The 15,870-nt window shown below is 40.8% G+C and overlaps 1 protein-coding gene across 3 annotated transcripts; it reads right to left on the bottom strand.

Moving 5' to 3' along the window:
- Positions 1 to 4,038: 4,038 nt before the first annotated feature.
- On the bottom strand, positions 4,039 to 14,196 carry LOC309697675 (uncharacterized protein). 3 transcript variants are annotated; one of them, XM_082519782.1, is made up of 7 exons: positions 14,000 to 14,196; positions 11,280 to 11,615; positions 10,309 to 10,623; positions 9,651 to 9,743; positions 9,249 to 9,347; positions 8,299 to 8,336; positions 4,039 to 5,260 (listed from the first exon to the last, which is right to left on the bottom strand). In XM_082519782.1, exons 1-7 carry the CDS (start codon positions 14,037 to 14,039, stop codon positions 5,087 to 5,089), a joined length of 1,095 nt encoding a protein of 364 aa, XP_082375908.1. In that variant the 5' UTR covers positions 14,040 to 14,196; the 3' UTR covers positions 4,039 to 5,086. The 3 variants fall into 3 exon arrangements, with proteins under 3 accessions (XP_082375908.1, XP_082375906.1, XP_082375907.1); XM_082519780.1 differs by having other exon boundaries at positions 9,249 to 9,353; positions 14,000 to 14,194; XM_082519781.1 differs by having other exon boundaries at positions 9,249 to 9,353; positions 9,651 to 9,740; positions 14,000 to 14,194.
- Between the last annotated feature and the right edge of the window lie 1,674 nt (positions 14,197 to 15,870).

Below are 15,870 nucleotides of genomic sequence, written 5' to 3'. Positions count from 1 at the left end.
TTATGTGAACATTACCTAATAAGACTGATTCAGCACAGACAGTTCTGTTAAACTTTCCTAGCAGTCCTTCACAAACAGGGAACAGTCTGTCTATTCTCTCCATCTGTCAGCTGCTGCTGGCTCTTCCTCCTCTTCCTCACACACTGCTGAGTTTGTCCTGGTGGATCATCAGGGGTGCAAAGCCTCACAGATGATGTGCAGCAGTGGGTCCCTCAGTCTGTCCTCACTCTGGACACTTGCAGTCGTCACACATGGAAATCAAATGTGTGATAAGCTGCAGGATTCAAACACAAGTGTAACTTATAAACACATGTTCATACTTTTATTCCACAATCAGAGAGAAAGAAACAGAGAGAGAGTGCAGGACAGACAGACAGGTGACAGTCTCAGGTGTACACACTGCTACACAACAGCACAGAGAAGCAGGATTTAGTGTTTGTGTTATTACGAGTGTAAACAAGAAGAGTTCCAGATGGTACAGTGGACACATGTGTGACTGCTGTGATTAAAGCATCTTTCTTTCAGCTTAACGAGTGAACCGTCAGCTCGTTCAAACACACGTTAAAGTGCGTTTGGCTCGACACCACCGAACAGAGGCAGCAATATAACACAGCTCACATTAACAGTGCAGTGGATCCTGCTTGTGCCGTGATATTCAGGACTGCAAACCGAGCAGCATCACTGACTTTCAGCTTGTTGTGTTTGTGGATATATGACAGACTTTAATTATCCATCAAATCACCACATTCTCTGTAAGATTAAGGTCGACTATTGAACGGCGTCTCAGGAAAAAAAAAAGCACGACCGCTTCACAGATGACAAAGCAACAAGACGACATATACCAGCTTTTAAATTGTGTTGATAGGCCACATAAAACCAGAGTCGTGATAAACAAGATATACGCGGCGTTTTTTCCTCAATAGTTTCGTCACATTTACTGTCTAAGGACAGCAGCGAGCGCTCTCTGCTTATGAGCAAAAAAACCAAACGAAACAAAAACAGCCCAGCTGTTCTTATTGAAGAACAGCTGATTGTTGTGTAAATAGTTTGAAATGGTTCTTTAAAAAATCAAGGTAAAAGGTAATTGGCTGCAAATAACTTTGTTGTTTGCAAAACTTGTGCATATGATTTTAAAATTGATAATTTATATTTGCATTTAGAGTTATGACATATGATTTGTTTGTGGTTGTTACAGTAAAAAATGTGTTTTTTGTCTGATTTTAGATCAGTTGTGTTACTACAGTAGTCAAAATGAAAGCATGACTGCAGATTCAGACACGTGAGGTTGTGCTGATGAGACCAAACAAGACAAAGTAAACAGTTTTTAAAGGTGAAATGTGGAGGAAACATCAGAAGTAGTTAAAAATGGCCGATTACACCCTGGACCCCAGAGGGTTAAACATTTTTTTTAAAGTAACGCAATAGTTACTTTTCAAGTAATTAATTACTTTTAAAATCTTGTAACTCAGTTACTAACTCAGTTACCTTTTTGAAGAAGTAACTAGTAACTATAATTAATTACTTTTTCAAAGTAACTTGCCCAACACTGCTCAGTCACAGCACCTGGCTTGCAGTTGGATTAACAACACATTTCAATCATGAACAGATGATCCTCATGTGCATTTTTGATTAAACGTTTTAATTTTTTTCTGAACTTTTCACTGGATGAAAGAATGAAAAACAACATGAAGCAAAACACAAAAACAGAATTACCTGTGGACCAAATCATTCTTCAGAATTACTCTGAGGTTGTATTGAGGATGATTTTTAGCATTTATAAATAGGTGCAGCTTCTTATTATCACCAACTGAGTCTGAGCTCGACGTGTAAATTTGGCTTCCAACCACAATACCAACCCTGCCAACCCTCCTGGAGCTCTGTGTCTGCCAAGTAAACCAGCAACCCCTATGTGATGGGCCGTGGCCTGCAATGCTGTGCAGGTGAGGTGGACTCACCTGCACGGCATCTGCAATCACACCTCACCAGCATAAAAAGCTGTGCTTATTGTGTCATTGTGGTTGTTGTTATGTTGAGCTGGTAGCGGGTTAGCTGCAGCTGTGCTGTAAACAGCAACCGAGAGTTAATAAAGGATGCTTAAAACCATAAAAATGTCACCAGGTCTGCTGTGGTTTACTACACCCTTCCTTCTCATCAGTCTCTGCACCATCTCTAGTAATTCATCACAAACCCAGCAATCAGACGTCTCCCCTATCAACAAGCATGTGGCAACAGTGGGAAGGAAAAACTCTCTTGTAAAAGGAGAGAAGTTGTCTTCCTCTGAATCTAAACTGGGAGCTGGAAGATAAATACTTTATTTATACTGAAGAGAAGTTTACATATCCAGCAGCTTATTTTGGCCAGAGGGGCCGATGGTGCAATATGGCAGCCTCGCTTCTGTCAGTCTGCCCCAGGGCAGCTGTGGCTACAACTGTAGCTGCCTCCACCAGTGTGTGAACGTGAGAGTGAATGAATAGTGGAATTGTAAAGTGCTTTGAGGGTCTCAAAAAGTTCTATATAAATGCAATCCATTATTATTATTATTATTATTATTATTATTAGTTTCCTGAAAAACTCCACAGTGTCAGAGCTTCTCGGACCTGCTGCCCCTGAACATGGTGCCTGCTCAGACCTGAGAGGAAACCTCAGGGGAAGCTTTCTGCTCACGCTGCGTGCAGCAGTGATTGAGCGCTGCTGACCACAATAAGGACATAATCAGATGGTAAAAAGAATACTTTGAGGATTTCCTCAATCCCACCAACACTTTCTGTGGAAGGAGAGAGTGAGGAGTTGCTCAAGGCTCAGGATGTTGTACATGACTCTGCAGCACAGTCTGGAAGTCTTTTTTGTGGATGGAGGATGTGCTCCAACACTCCTCAGCCTCCCTGGGTGGATCTTTACCTGGATGCTGGCAAGAAGAGTCTGTCTCTAAGCTAAAACTCAGATTATGGAGGAAAAGTGTGTTTTTTATTCTGGACTTGTAACCTTGAACCATCTTGTTATCTCCTGGAGCTTATGTGAAGGACCATTCAGTCCCTGTACAACTATAGTGAGAGCTTGGTTTGCATTTCCAGGCTCTGCTGTTTGTCACCAACTCTTTCACAGCTTTAATGAAGAGAATTTGTAGGCAGATAGTTTCCACCTTCTTGGCGTCAGGATCACTCTGCTTTTTGCAGAAGATGTGGTCTCTTGGTCTCATCATGCAGTCATGAAGTTCACACTTCAGGGCAGTTTGTAGCCAAGTGTGAAGCAGCTGGGATGAGACTAAGCACCTCTGAGTCCAAGTCCCCGCTGCTCAGCCAGAAAAGGCTGGTGTGCTCACTCTGGATGAAGAACAAGTTGCTGCTCTGAATGGAGGAGTTGAGGTATTTTGGGGTCCTGTTCATAAAAGTCATGGGAAATGGACTGGTTCTAATATAGCACTTTTCTACTCTTCTGAGCCTTCAAAGCACTTTACACAACTTGTCCTGAAGCCAGGAATCGAAGGACCAACCTTCCGATCAGTAGGTGACCTGCTGTACCACCTGAGGCACAGCCGCCCAGTCAGAGAAGAGTGGAGCAGGAGGCGTGGACGGGTGCAGTGTCTGCAGGTGAGCGTGTGTTCAGAGTGGAGTTGCTTCCACTGTTAAACATTATTTGGTATCAGTTTTACACAGTGAGCTGAAATGAAGATCTTAAACTTGCAGAAAAAAACCTGCTGAGTGCTCATTGATACATTTCTATTCTATCAATTAGCAGCACTCAGCAGGTTTATATTTGATGGGTAACAGTCTGAAAATCCTCTTTTTCTTTTCGTGACTGACTCTGAGGTTGTGAAAGACATGACTGCTCAGAGGACTGATGGAGAGGAAGAGGCCTGGTCCACATCATACAGATAATACTGACAGTTAACTTCTTAAGAACTGTGCAGAACAGCTTCTGATAACAACATGCAAATTTAGTCGCCATAGAAACAGCTGAACAGGAAGACAAACATGTGAAAGACACTTGTTGCTCAACAGCAGTGACTGAATACAAACAAACTCATTTTCTGTGCTGATATCAAATAGAAAAAAGCTTTTATTCTCACACTGAACAAAGAGAAAATACCTCTGCTAACAAGTGAGGTGGTAAATATTACATTCAGTGTCTGTAGAGTCGATGTGGTTGCTCTCATTAATGTAATTAAGGTTTATTAATACAGCGCTTTACAAGAACAAAAGTCACAAAGCTCTTTACAGCACAGAGTAAGATACAAGAATTCAAACAAGGTAAACAGATAGCATGCACAGGCAGGTCCAACAGTGTCACAGATCGTAGGTCCAGTGGAAGTGAGTTCAATAACTTGGAGAGATCCAGAGCTGATCCAGGTACAGCCAACAAGCACCGATCTGCTTGTTGGAGGTAATGCAGCTTTGCTCTGCACTCACTTCCACCACTGTTTGATTTAATAAGCTAAAGATTTTCTACATTATGAAAGTTTATTTCAGTAAAACATTGTCCTGTTAAACATTAAAGCATCAGTTTTAAACAGTGTCCTGACACTTTGCAGAAGCTAATCAAGGAAGTTAATCTTGCTAAACTGACACCAAGCTGAGCATGCAGTCTGAACACTTCCCCATTTTCTTCACTCGTGTGACTCTGAAGTTGTGAAAGACAAGAAGTTTTTCTTTTTTTAAAGAATTATTTCAAGACTTTAGATTTAGCAAAGAACTGTGTGTGTACATGGAACATGACAGGAACAAAGTTTTTTAACTCCTCGAATGACTGAAGGAGAGGAAAAGCTCTGATCCTGAAAATATTTTCAGTAAACTTAAGAACTGTGCAGATCAGCTGTCTGACAGATTTCCCTGCATCTTCACTGAGTCACTTTACTGCCACAGGATCACTGATTGGACCTGTGCTCAACTTCAAAACACCAAAATCCCTCAGTGACCATAATTTACAAAGCTATGACATCACAGCATCTGACCAATCACACGCTGTCACCGTCCTGTTGTTACATTAAAATAAAATCCCATTCAAACAGATTTTGGTGTGAATCAGATTATTTACACTGAAAGCTTCCTTTGGTCCCTTCACAGAGAAACGTGGCAGCAGCAGCTTGAAGCTAAGCTACACTCGAGTACAGCGAATCATCTCTGACATCAGAGCTCACATGGACCCGAGGCGCAGAGTAGATAACTTCACCAGTGTTACCACTCGAGGCTCCGTTGGGAGAGCCAAAAGTCCTCTTGGAAAAATTCACCTCAGAGTAGGTGAGTTTGCTCGAGTCGTCTCCCTCCTGAAAAAGAAAACAAGCAGAGATTAAACTGTTGATCAGCTGCCACATTTTCAATAATGTTTAGGATTGTTAACACAAACCGACTCGAAGGACGAGACGAGCAGGTGCGTCGTCAGCCCTGAGTGAGTGGGGCCGGAGCCCCGGCTCTTGTAATAGAACAGTTCATTAAAGGGCCGGTGTGTTCAGGCATCTATTTGTCACCGGGCATCACAGGGGATAAATAATGTGAGCACTGTGTGACTGATGTTATTTATTTAAGAATGAGAAATGAACCCCTCACTTGTGTGTAATTTTCCTGTTTATGTTTTGTTGTTCTATACAAAGACAAATGTGTGTGTATTCATGTTGTAAAGATGACAGAGGTTCATGTATGTTCACTAAGGATCAATGAAATGGACATGTGAAAATACCAAACAGAGCAGTTTGAATGAAATAAATCCAAAGCTAATGACTATAAAATAATCATAAAAACATTGTGAAAGGAAAGTTATTATTAAAATACTCAAAAAGACTAAATTAAAAGGAAAACACATGTACAGAAGAAGTGATGTGACTGCAGACAGATGTCACTGGGTGCAAAGATCTCTGCTGCATTAAATCCAGGCCTGTAGCTGCACTCAGCACTGACTTTGGTGACTATTTATCTCTTATAACATGGAATAGTGTATTAATGATATTTGTTGAATCATTGCTTGAGTCTCTGTACAAAATATATTGTTTTCATGTTAAATGCATAATAACCACATCAAAAAGAAATAGGGCTAGGGCAGGGCAACATGGCCCAAAATATTTATCATGATATATATTTGAATAGAATAGAATTCAACTTTGTTGTCATTGCACATGTCACAAGTACAGGCAACGAAATGCAGTTTGCATCCATCCAGAAGTACTTTGGCCATGATATAGCCCCCTCAGCCAACATGGATGCAGCCTGTGACTCTCTCCACTCTGTGTGCAATAACAATATAACTGACGTGAGACAAACTACTTTACAACTCCACAACTTTATTAGTGCAAAAAACATCAATGTATTTTCACTTAAACAAGCAGCTGTTTTTTTATGCAAATTCCTCGCTGACAGTTTAACCAAAAGGCATTTCCAGTGGAAACTGGCCGACATATCCTCAGCATCACCATGTATAATATCCACAAAACTTAAAAAGAGCTTATACACACACAATTCGGTAAATGGTCTGTATTTTTATAGCGCTTTACTCGTCCCTAAGGACCCCAAAGCGCTTTACATATCCAGTCATCCACCCATTCACCCATTCATTCACACACTGGTGATGGCAGCTACATTGTAGCCACAGCCACCCTGGGGCGCACTGACAGAGGCGAGGCTGCCGGACACTGGCGCCACCGGGCCCTCTGACCACCACCAGTAGGCAACGGGTGAAGTGTCTTGCCCAAGGACACAACGACCGAGACTGTCCGAGCCGGGGCTGGAACCGGCAACCTTCCGATTACAAGACGAACTCCCAACTCTTGAGCCATGATCGCTTCAACATAATATTACCCCAATGCGGTAGTATTATGTTGAAGCACAGTACGTATCACTCTGCAAGGCTCCGCCTACGATATCCGTAATGCTCCGACAATCCATCAAGCGGTGCGGCTTCGTACCTCAGCAAAGTCGTACTGAAACATCTGACATATTTTCGAGCGCCGTATACGACATAAAATCGGTTCGTGGTCAGTAAACACAACCAGAATTCATACATAAGGCACGCTGTCGATTTTCAGAAAATCAAAGGATTTTAAGTGCGCCGTATTTTCTGAAAAACACGGTAATAACGACGGGCCGCTTGCGTGCTCTACCAAAAATAGTGCTTTGTTGTGTATCTGACGGACAAAAGCCAAACCAGTTCCACACCAGTGAAGTTACAGCATTTTTACAAACCAGTTCTGGTTCATCTGTTTCATTCAACGATCCGCTTTCACCCTTCTCATTCTCCGTTGCCGCCATGCTTTTTCTACCATGTTCATATGAAAACAAAGTCCCTGCACATGTGTGTTTTACCCATATTCTATTGCAATATTTCATTTTCTTATCATTGCCTAAAATTACACTGGTATTACCGTGAACGTATGATATGGCCCATCCCTATTCAGGGCTGTAACATAGGGCCGTCAGCATTACAGCCCTATTCAGGGCTGTAACGCTGACGGCCCTGAATAGTTTAATTGACACACAGACTTTTATAACCAGGACAGAGCAGCGGAGAGAAGATGAAGAATGATGAGTGCAGTTTGGCTTCACTGCTGCAGTTTCTCTGCTCTGCAGTTGGTTTCAGTGATGTATTAACAGCCTTAGTTATGATTATGGCAGCTGAACAATTCACAAGTTTGACCAAACAACACACCACCTTGTTTGGTATAATAATAATTATGATAACAGCGATGTAATCTTCGTGTGTACTTGTATAGCATCTGTATTGAATTTATGTGATCCAGTTCATCTCCACAGTCATTCAGTGCAAACATGCAATTAATATTTTATCTCAAATTGTCTGAATTCATCACATCATGTGGATAAGTGCTACATGTACAGAGAAGGTCCTTGTTTGCAGTGTTACTGCTGTTGACCTGTGGCAGGATTGCAGGAAAAAAAAGTCTACCTGATATGATTCATTTTAAAAACAGAAGTGATGTTTTCTGTTTTGGTCATCAGTGAGGCTCAGGCGTCTGAGGAAGAGGAGGAGGCCTCACTGCATTGTGTGTAAGGTAACGGAAAGTCCCTTTGACACATTTACTAAATCTATCAGAAACCATTAAGGTGACTGTTGTTAAACCCTTTTTGATCACTTAAGAAATAATACAAAGTTAAGTCCCATTGTGTCACAGTATGACTGTACTCAGTGAACGTTTCCATCCACACGTCTGCAGCAGGTCTCTGAGGTCATGTTTTTATGTTCTAGCATGCTGCTATCAACACTGTGTGATATTTATCTTTAAACCTGCTGAACTAATAAAATTCTACTTACTAATTTCACCAAAACTGTGACGCTGTGAGTAAAGTTGATCAAACTCACCTCTGTGACAGCAGCCTGCTCGGTTTCCACAGGAGGATCTGAAAACACATCAGAGAGAATATTTTTGATGATTTAGTGCTGACAGATCTCCATCTGTGACGACCTTCACCAAAGACACTGAAGACTTTTTTCAGTGAGTGATTCAGACAACATTTCTGCCAGGCTTTGGATATAAATTCTAATTAATTTGACTTCAGTTTCATTTACAGTTGAGTCACATAACTCATCATTTGTTGGGTAAATAAAAGAATTTTCGTATTTGTGCCGAAGTATACTGCCACAGTGGATTTTAACTCAAACACAACATGTGAATAAAGTGAAGACTTTCATCACATCAGCTGTTCTGTGTTTGACCCTCCAGTTCATCTGTGGCCTTCCTGTGTGATGATGCTTCTCCCAGTGCTCGTGATGGTTTCCACCACATCTCCTCCAACATGCTGAAGCCGGTCAGAAACCTTCAGTTTTTAAAAAGTCATTTTTAAGTAGTTTTCGACCAAAACATTAGCAAGAGCCACACGACAGATTTAATCAAGGCAGAATAGTATTTTAAGTATAAATTAACTGTAACATTAGCCACACGTGACTCCTCTGCTTTGGGCTATTTATCAATGATTAATGTGAAACTTTACATTTTCATTTGTGTAATAAAATGATTGTTTCTGGTTTGTTTTTAATTTGCTTTGCTGTCTGTAAATCACAGTCAGTTTAATGTTAGCACCTGCTGCTGTAACAGTAACTATTACATCACTTCCAGGTGTAACTGGAAGTTTAAACTGAGCAGCAGTTCACTCTCTTAACCTGAATTCAGATCTTAAGGTGGTTTTTGTTCAGTGATTTTTCTGGGTCGAGGTTGTGTTGTTGTGTTTGTCTTTTCAAAGCTTTAATTCACAAAGAATTAAATACAAACTGAGCGATGAGTGTGTCTGTCTGTGTGCTTCCTGCTGTCTCACCCTTTGGTTTAGAGGATCTTTTCTTGCAGAATATCAGCACAGACACTGATAACAGGATGATGATGAGAGCCAGAGTCAGACCCACAACCAGCAGCACATCTGCAGCTGATTGAGAAGAACAACAAGCTGAAGACATGCGTACAGTATATAGAGCTGTACAGTAAGAACTCATCACCTACAGACTGAAATAATATGAAATAGAGTTAGTGTTATTTTAGCATTTTACAGCTTCTAAAGAACATATTCACTTCAGATTGTTTGCTAATGTCACTTGTCAAACTAAATGAAAAGCATATAACAGGACACATTAAGGAGTAATTATGATAATAATTAAACCAGTTTTCACTCAGGTTATAAAAAATCTGTCAGTGTTTCTACTCTCAGACTCATAGATGGATGTACCTGCAGATGCTGCTCTTTCAGGCTGCTCAGTGCTTCCAGTCAAAGTTAATGAAGGTGTGGAGCTTCCTGTAGTTGTGGCTGATGGTCCAGCTGCTGAACAAGAGCAGAGAGGAAAGTTTGACTTATAAATGTTTGGAGCTGTGAAGAAGAAAAACACAAAGATTCAAAAATCAGCTGAGAAATCAAACGAGCCTTAAATGGATCCACTGACTGAGAAAAAAACAGTTTGGAAAATTTAGTGTTAGATTAAAAAAATGCACTAAAATAGTTTAACAATGAAATAAAATATGAATGTATGTTGAAATATCAGGTTCTTGGAAACAATAAAGACATTTAGGGACATTAATGGTCACCTGTTCATTTCCAGCTCCACACTCTGATTCCTGCTCTCCATCACAGTAACTTTACAAAGTTCACATTCTAAATAATCTTGTTTCTAAATAATTCTGTTTCTATGTTGAGATAAACTGAGTGCTGAGAGCAGCCTGAGCTGTTGGCTCACAGGGATCACTGTACAGACACTGAGCTCATTATTAGAAACTTTGCTCGTGTTCAACATGAACATCCACCACTGGAACAGCAGATATATGACAGGAAATAAGGAACAGCTGAACAGCTCCACTCTGACAACATTTGATTAATGTCAGTAAAAACTCACCGTCTGTGACAGTGACCTCAAAGTCTCTGAATGAACTGCTGGAAGATCCACTCAGTAAACATCTGTACCGTCCTGAGTCAGACTTGGTCAGCTGTGTGATGCTCACATACAGAACTCCTGAAGCATATTCAATTTTGTATCTGCCTCTCTGAGCTTTGATATCATCTGTATGAACAAGAAAGTTGTTTCCTCCACACTCTCCTCTGCAGAAGAACGCTCTGTTTCCAGGTTGTTTAAAGGAACATCCGACTGTGAGAGAGCTTCCAGTTTCTTTATCAAAGTGTTTCAGCTGATCATCGTTTCCATCCAGCAGTGCTGTTAAAGAGACAAACGATCAATAGTTACTATCTGTGCTGAAGATGATGCAGTCTGATCAGAGTAACTCCAGTTTGATCCACAGTTACACTGGGAGCTGCCCAGTTCAACCAGTCTGACAGAGGAACTGTTGAACTAAGTGAGATTTAAACGGCTTCATCATCAGACTGATTGGATTCATGAAAACCAGCTTTTATGACAAGTATAGACTCTAAACTGTGAACCCTTCATGGTTTTAAGTACATTTAAAGTCTGGATGGACGTTTGTGTTGTGAATGTGATTTTCACACATTCATTGAGGAAGAATCCATTTTGCTGTGAGGGGAACTCTTGGAAAGATCAAACCGACGACACAGAAGCAAAAACTCATCAAAGAAAATCAAAGTTACATCAGGAAATCTTCTTTCATTCATCAGCGTCTGTTTCTGACATCAACATTTCATTCACATCATTATCAGCTGACACACTCACTAATATTCACACACACTCGTGTCCCAGCTGCAGTTCATCGGTTACTTAGAGGAGTCCAAATGTAACCAACAGTTGACAGAAGAACAAACTTCAGCTTCTTTAAACCGTCAGCAGCTGTCAGTGAAACTCAAACTTTGCTTCAGGAACAGAAACTAAACATTTCCACAGCTGAAACAGAAACTCACCTTCAGCAACAACGATCACAAACTGTGTGAGTGAAGCTGATGATGAAGATCCAGCCAAACCACAGCTGTACTGTCCAGAGTCAGACTCAGTCAGCTTTGAGATGCTCACATATAAACCATGAGAACCAGTCCATTCATATTCAATGCTGTATCTGCCTGTTTGAGCTCTGACATCAGTTGTATTAATGAGAATGTTTTCTCCTTCACATTCTTCTCTGCAGAACATCTTCCATGTTCCTGGAGAATTAAAGGAGAATCCAGCTTTAAAATCTCCTCCAATGACTCCATAGTGAAGAAACTGAGCATCGGTGACTTCAGGGTTTCCATCCTGCAGAGCTGTTGGAAACATGAACCATCAACAGTTACTGTTTGTACTTCCTGTAAGAAGCTGCAGTCTGATCACAACATTCACACACAGACACACTGAGACTAAAGTCTGAATAACAACAATGATTCATGTCAAATACATTTTATTGTCTAAAGTGGTGGAAAATCTTCTTCCAGTCGACACGACTCAAAATATATCTGAACATGTTTCCTATGTGTGACAGGTGAGACCTGGAGACTCGGGACCGCCCCTGGTGGGCGGAGCTGGTCTTTGCTCCTTTTATAAGCGCAGGTGTGGGCAATTGGGTATTCCTCTGCAAACCTGAAACTGCGAGTGCTTGGTCCGAGTTGGGCAAGTTGGTGTTTCTTAACTATGAAAGTCTGATACGGGTCTTCCCCTAAACTTCTGTTAGAACGGTAGGTTACACAAAAATGTACCACTTGAGCTCTGGCTGTTGGCAAAGGTTTACAGTTATTTGCACCCTTGTAGGTGGGAAACATTGCTCCCGTGAGAACGGTATAGTGGACTTCATCGCCACTGACCCACATTTATTAGGGTGTGACACGAACTTGTGGACAGGTAACAAAACCAATTCAGTTGAGGAATATTCCTGTGTTTTACTGTCCAGCTAAGTGATCTCCTGCCTTTTATTTACGGAGTACCGAGCTGCTGCTTTGCCAGGTGGATTTCTGGCTGCGGGTAAAGGACCCGATACCTCAGTGTGTTTTAATTTGTTTTAAACCGGTGTAAGTCGACAGACTGACTGTTGCGGCTGTCGATGGTTTTGTTTTTTGTTTTAATTTTTTCTGTATCAGTAGGCACCACATATATTGATCCTTTTAGTATTTTAACTCCTTTTTTTATATATATATTGTCGCAGACGGTGAAGGCGCTGCAGGGAAAACAAATCCTTTTTTTTGTCTCCCCGCTTTTGCATGCACAGCAGTGGGCCTGAGTGAAGACGGCACCGAAGATTTGCCTTTTTCTACAGTGTTTTACCCATTTGGGGTCATGTGAGTTGCCGTCCACTTTTAACCTGTGTGCTATGTCGATTTGTTTTTAAACGGTTCCCCGCAGCGCTTGTCCTGGCTCATGGCAATCGTACAGTTTTATAGTTTCTAATAAGGTAAAGTTTTTAATTGTTTTTAGGTGCCGCTGTTACACTGTTTCTTTTATTTTGTATTAAAAATCTTTTAAACTGACTGTGCGCCTACGGCTCTGTCCTATTTTAAATAGGTACCTACCACGGGTCACAAACGCATGAATAAAATGACAATAAAAGATAAAGATAAACAAAACATGACATGTAAATGACTCATAACTCCTCTGTGTGGTACTTGTAGTAATTATATGTTGAGAGATTGAAGCAACAGCTCAACATGCAAGTTTTTCATGTGTTTCATCCACAGGAAGTGATGTCATCATTTAGTTTAAATGTACTGCTGGTGTCAAAGTTCATGAAGCAACAACAAAAACAGTGATGAAGTTTTTATTTGTTGTAACTTTGTTTTACTGAGGGTGATCGTGGCTCAGGAGTTGGGAGTTCACCTTGTAACCTGAAGGTTGCTGGTTCGAGCCCCGGCTTGGAGAGTCTCGGTCATTGTGTCCTTGGGCAAGACACTTCGTTTTCTTTGAGGAAGTAACAAATACTTGCAATGAACGACATGTTATTGAGTAATTTATGACTCTATTTCAAAGCTCTGAAGCCAAACTCAGCAGCTGATGTGAGTCAGTTACTTTATGTGAATGATTTCAGTTCATTCCAGCATTTAAACTCTGTGCAGTCGTATTTCTGTTCAGCTCCAACAGGACAAACAGGAAGAATTAGGAAATAACTTTTCACACAACTCTGGGTTTGAAGATGCTGACAGATTTCACTCACGTCACTCACAGGTTTATATTTGTCTGCAGGTAGTGATGTCATTTTGTCAAATCTATATGCACTGTGGGAGTGAACTGTGAATAGTCACAGTGAAGAAACATGAACATGTAACAGTAAAAGCAACAAAATGTGTTTTTGTCTTTCAAAGAAAAATTCATTGACTTGATCAACAAGTTTGTATTTTCAAATAATAACTGAAAGTATCAGGTGGAGTTTTTACTTTGATATTACAGGTTATTTTGAGAACGTAACAAACACTTGTAAGAAACCATCTTTGAAAGGACGAATCCTAAAGCCAAAGTGAGCAGCAACATGTCCATGAATGTCTCACTGTGATGGTTTCTTCTGTCCATACTGGCCACAAACACATCCATGAAATCATGAATAAAAGCAGTTTGAATGGAAGAAGCGTCCATGAAAGTGACTCATAGCTGACTCTGATCATCATGTTTAACAACAGAAACATGTTGAAGAAGGAGAGTGACAGAAAGAACAAGTGAATGTACTCACAAAGGAAGAAGCAGCAGATCAGAGTGTGACGGACTTTCATGATGAGGCTCTGATGGTTCACTGCTGCCTCTCTTCTTCTTCACTGGAAACCAGGAACTTGTGACGCCTCACTTCTCTGACTGAAGGAGTCCCTCCTCCAAACACCACAGCACCTCTACACTCCTTCCCTCTGCATCCGTCTGTGAGTCTGCTGCAGGGCCTCAGGCTTCCTCCTTATATTTATAGTATTATGTGCAAAGTGGAAATACAATGATGACACTTGACTCTGTTAAATTCAGCACAGTGACCAAAACCTCCAACAATGATCATCATTCATCATGAAATCATTTCTCTTACTGTATCTGAAGAACTTTAGTTTGGGATCATTTAGAAAAACAGTTTGGGTCAAATGTTAGAAAAGAGTCAGACTTTCTTTCTTCTCACAGTTTGTTTAACAGTTTCAAATCTTTGCACATTTAAATACATCTATGAACAGAATATGAAAGAACAACAGTTCTGATATTATATCAAACATTTCAATCACCTTGTGGTTCAAAGTGGTATTACATGGCAGCCTCGTGTAATACCACTTTGAACCACAAGGTGACGCACGAGTCAGTGTAGCATCCAGTACGTCCTCAGTCCGACATGAGACATCCCAACATTATTCCAGTTAGCTCAATATTCCAGTTCCAGGAATGCAGGAATGTTATTGTCACACTCAGCCAACTGATCCTCCTGAGACCCAGAAAAAAATCTTTTGACAGAGTAAAGTTTAATATTAAACAAATTAAATAAATAAATCAGCTGTAATCTGATATTTGTGACCTACCGGAGACTGAGAGAGAGCAACTTGTGTTTTTGGAAACATTTGAAGTGTTGCTGAATTCCAGTGTAAGGCTGAGGGTTTATCCTCGTCAGTGTTCGCATTATGTTCCACGGTTGATGTACCTGATGTTTGTTCCAGAACCACGCCCACTGTTATACACTCTGAATGAGGCAATAAAGGGAATCATCTTCCTATTGCTGCCTGGCTTCATTCTGTTAAAGACTTTATTCTTTCCCCCTGAAAGGAGACCTCACTGTGATGGTTACTTTGATGGACTGTCTAATCTTGAACAATTTGTCTCAACTTATTGAACTGGCCATAATTAGGAGCCAGCAAATTGTGACCAGGTTATCTGAATCATGCTAAAAATACAGATACACTGAAAAGTGTTTAAGTTACGACTGCCTCTAGAAATGAACGCCTCCTGTTGTTTGTGCGCTCGGATTTTCTTTCCCTAAAAGCAGACGGCCTGTTTCCTGTTTGATGTAATCAGAGAACTACCTGCTTGGTGTTTGTAGGCGACTGTCCCAGGTTCATGTTTCATGGTAAAAAAACGTTTCAATGGTATTTCAGTATGATTATAACTGAACTGATCATGACAGGAGACCTACAGTTTAATGTTGTTTAAGCACACATGTTATGAATTTTATAAATCAACAGGATGAAGGAACAAATCAAACTCATTCGAAATATTCTACAAGCTCTCGCATTTCTCAGCGTTATTACCTTCAGACTAATGTATGACGATGGAGCTCTTTGTCAGTGTGAGACAAAGTTCCCAGACAGGTCCAGCCCACTGTTCTTACTCTGATTTCACAACAACTATTATGGAATCAAAAACCTCAAAGTGCTGACTGACTGCTAAATACATCTGTAAAATCTGTCATATAATTTCTTTTATTTGCATCAGTGTGAAGAGAACTTCTCTGTATGTAATGAGCCTGTCTGCAGCCAGCAGACGCCTGTGTACTGTGTGCTGAATCACTCCACCCTGTCTTTCTGTAGGCCTGTTTGTGTGGCAGGTCTCATGTACTGGAGGGTTAGTGCAGCTGGATTTCCATCA

The sequence above is a fragment of the Aulonocara stuartgranti genome (assembly GCF_965226115.1).
Source record: "Aulonocara stuartgranti genome assembly, chromosome: 20".
NCBI classification, from domain to species: Eukaryota; Metazoa; Chordata; class Actinopteri; order Cichliformes; family Cichlidae; genus Aulonocara; species Aulonocara stuartgranti.
The sequence above is the reverse complement of the archived record's forward strand: the minus strand, read 5'-3'. Positions and strand labels throughout refer to the sequence as shown.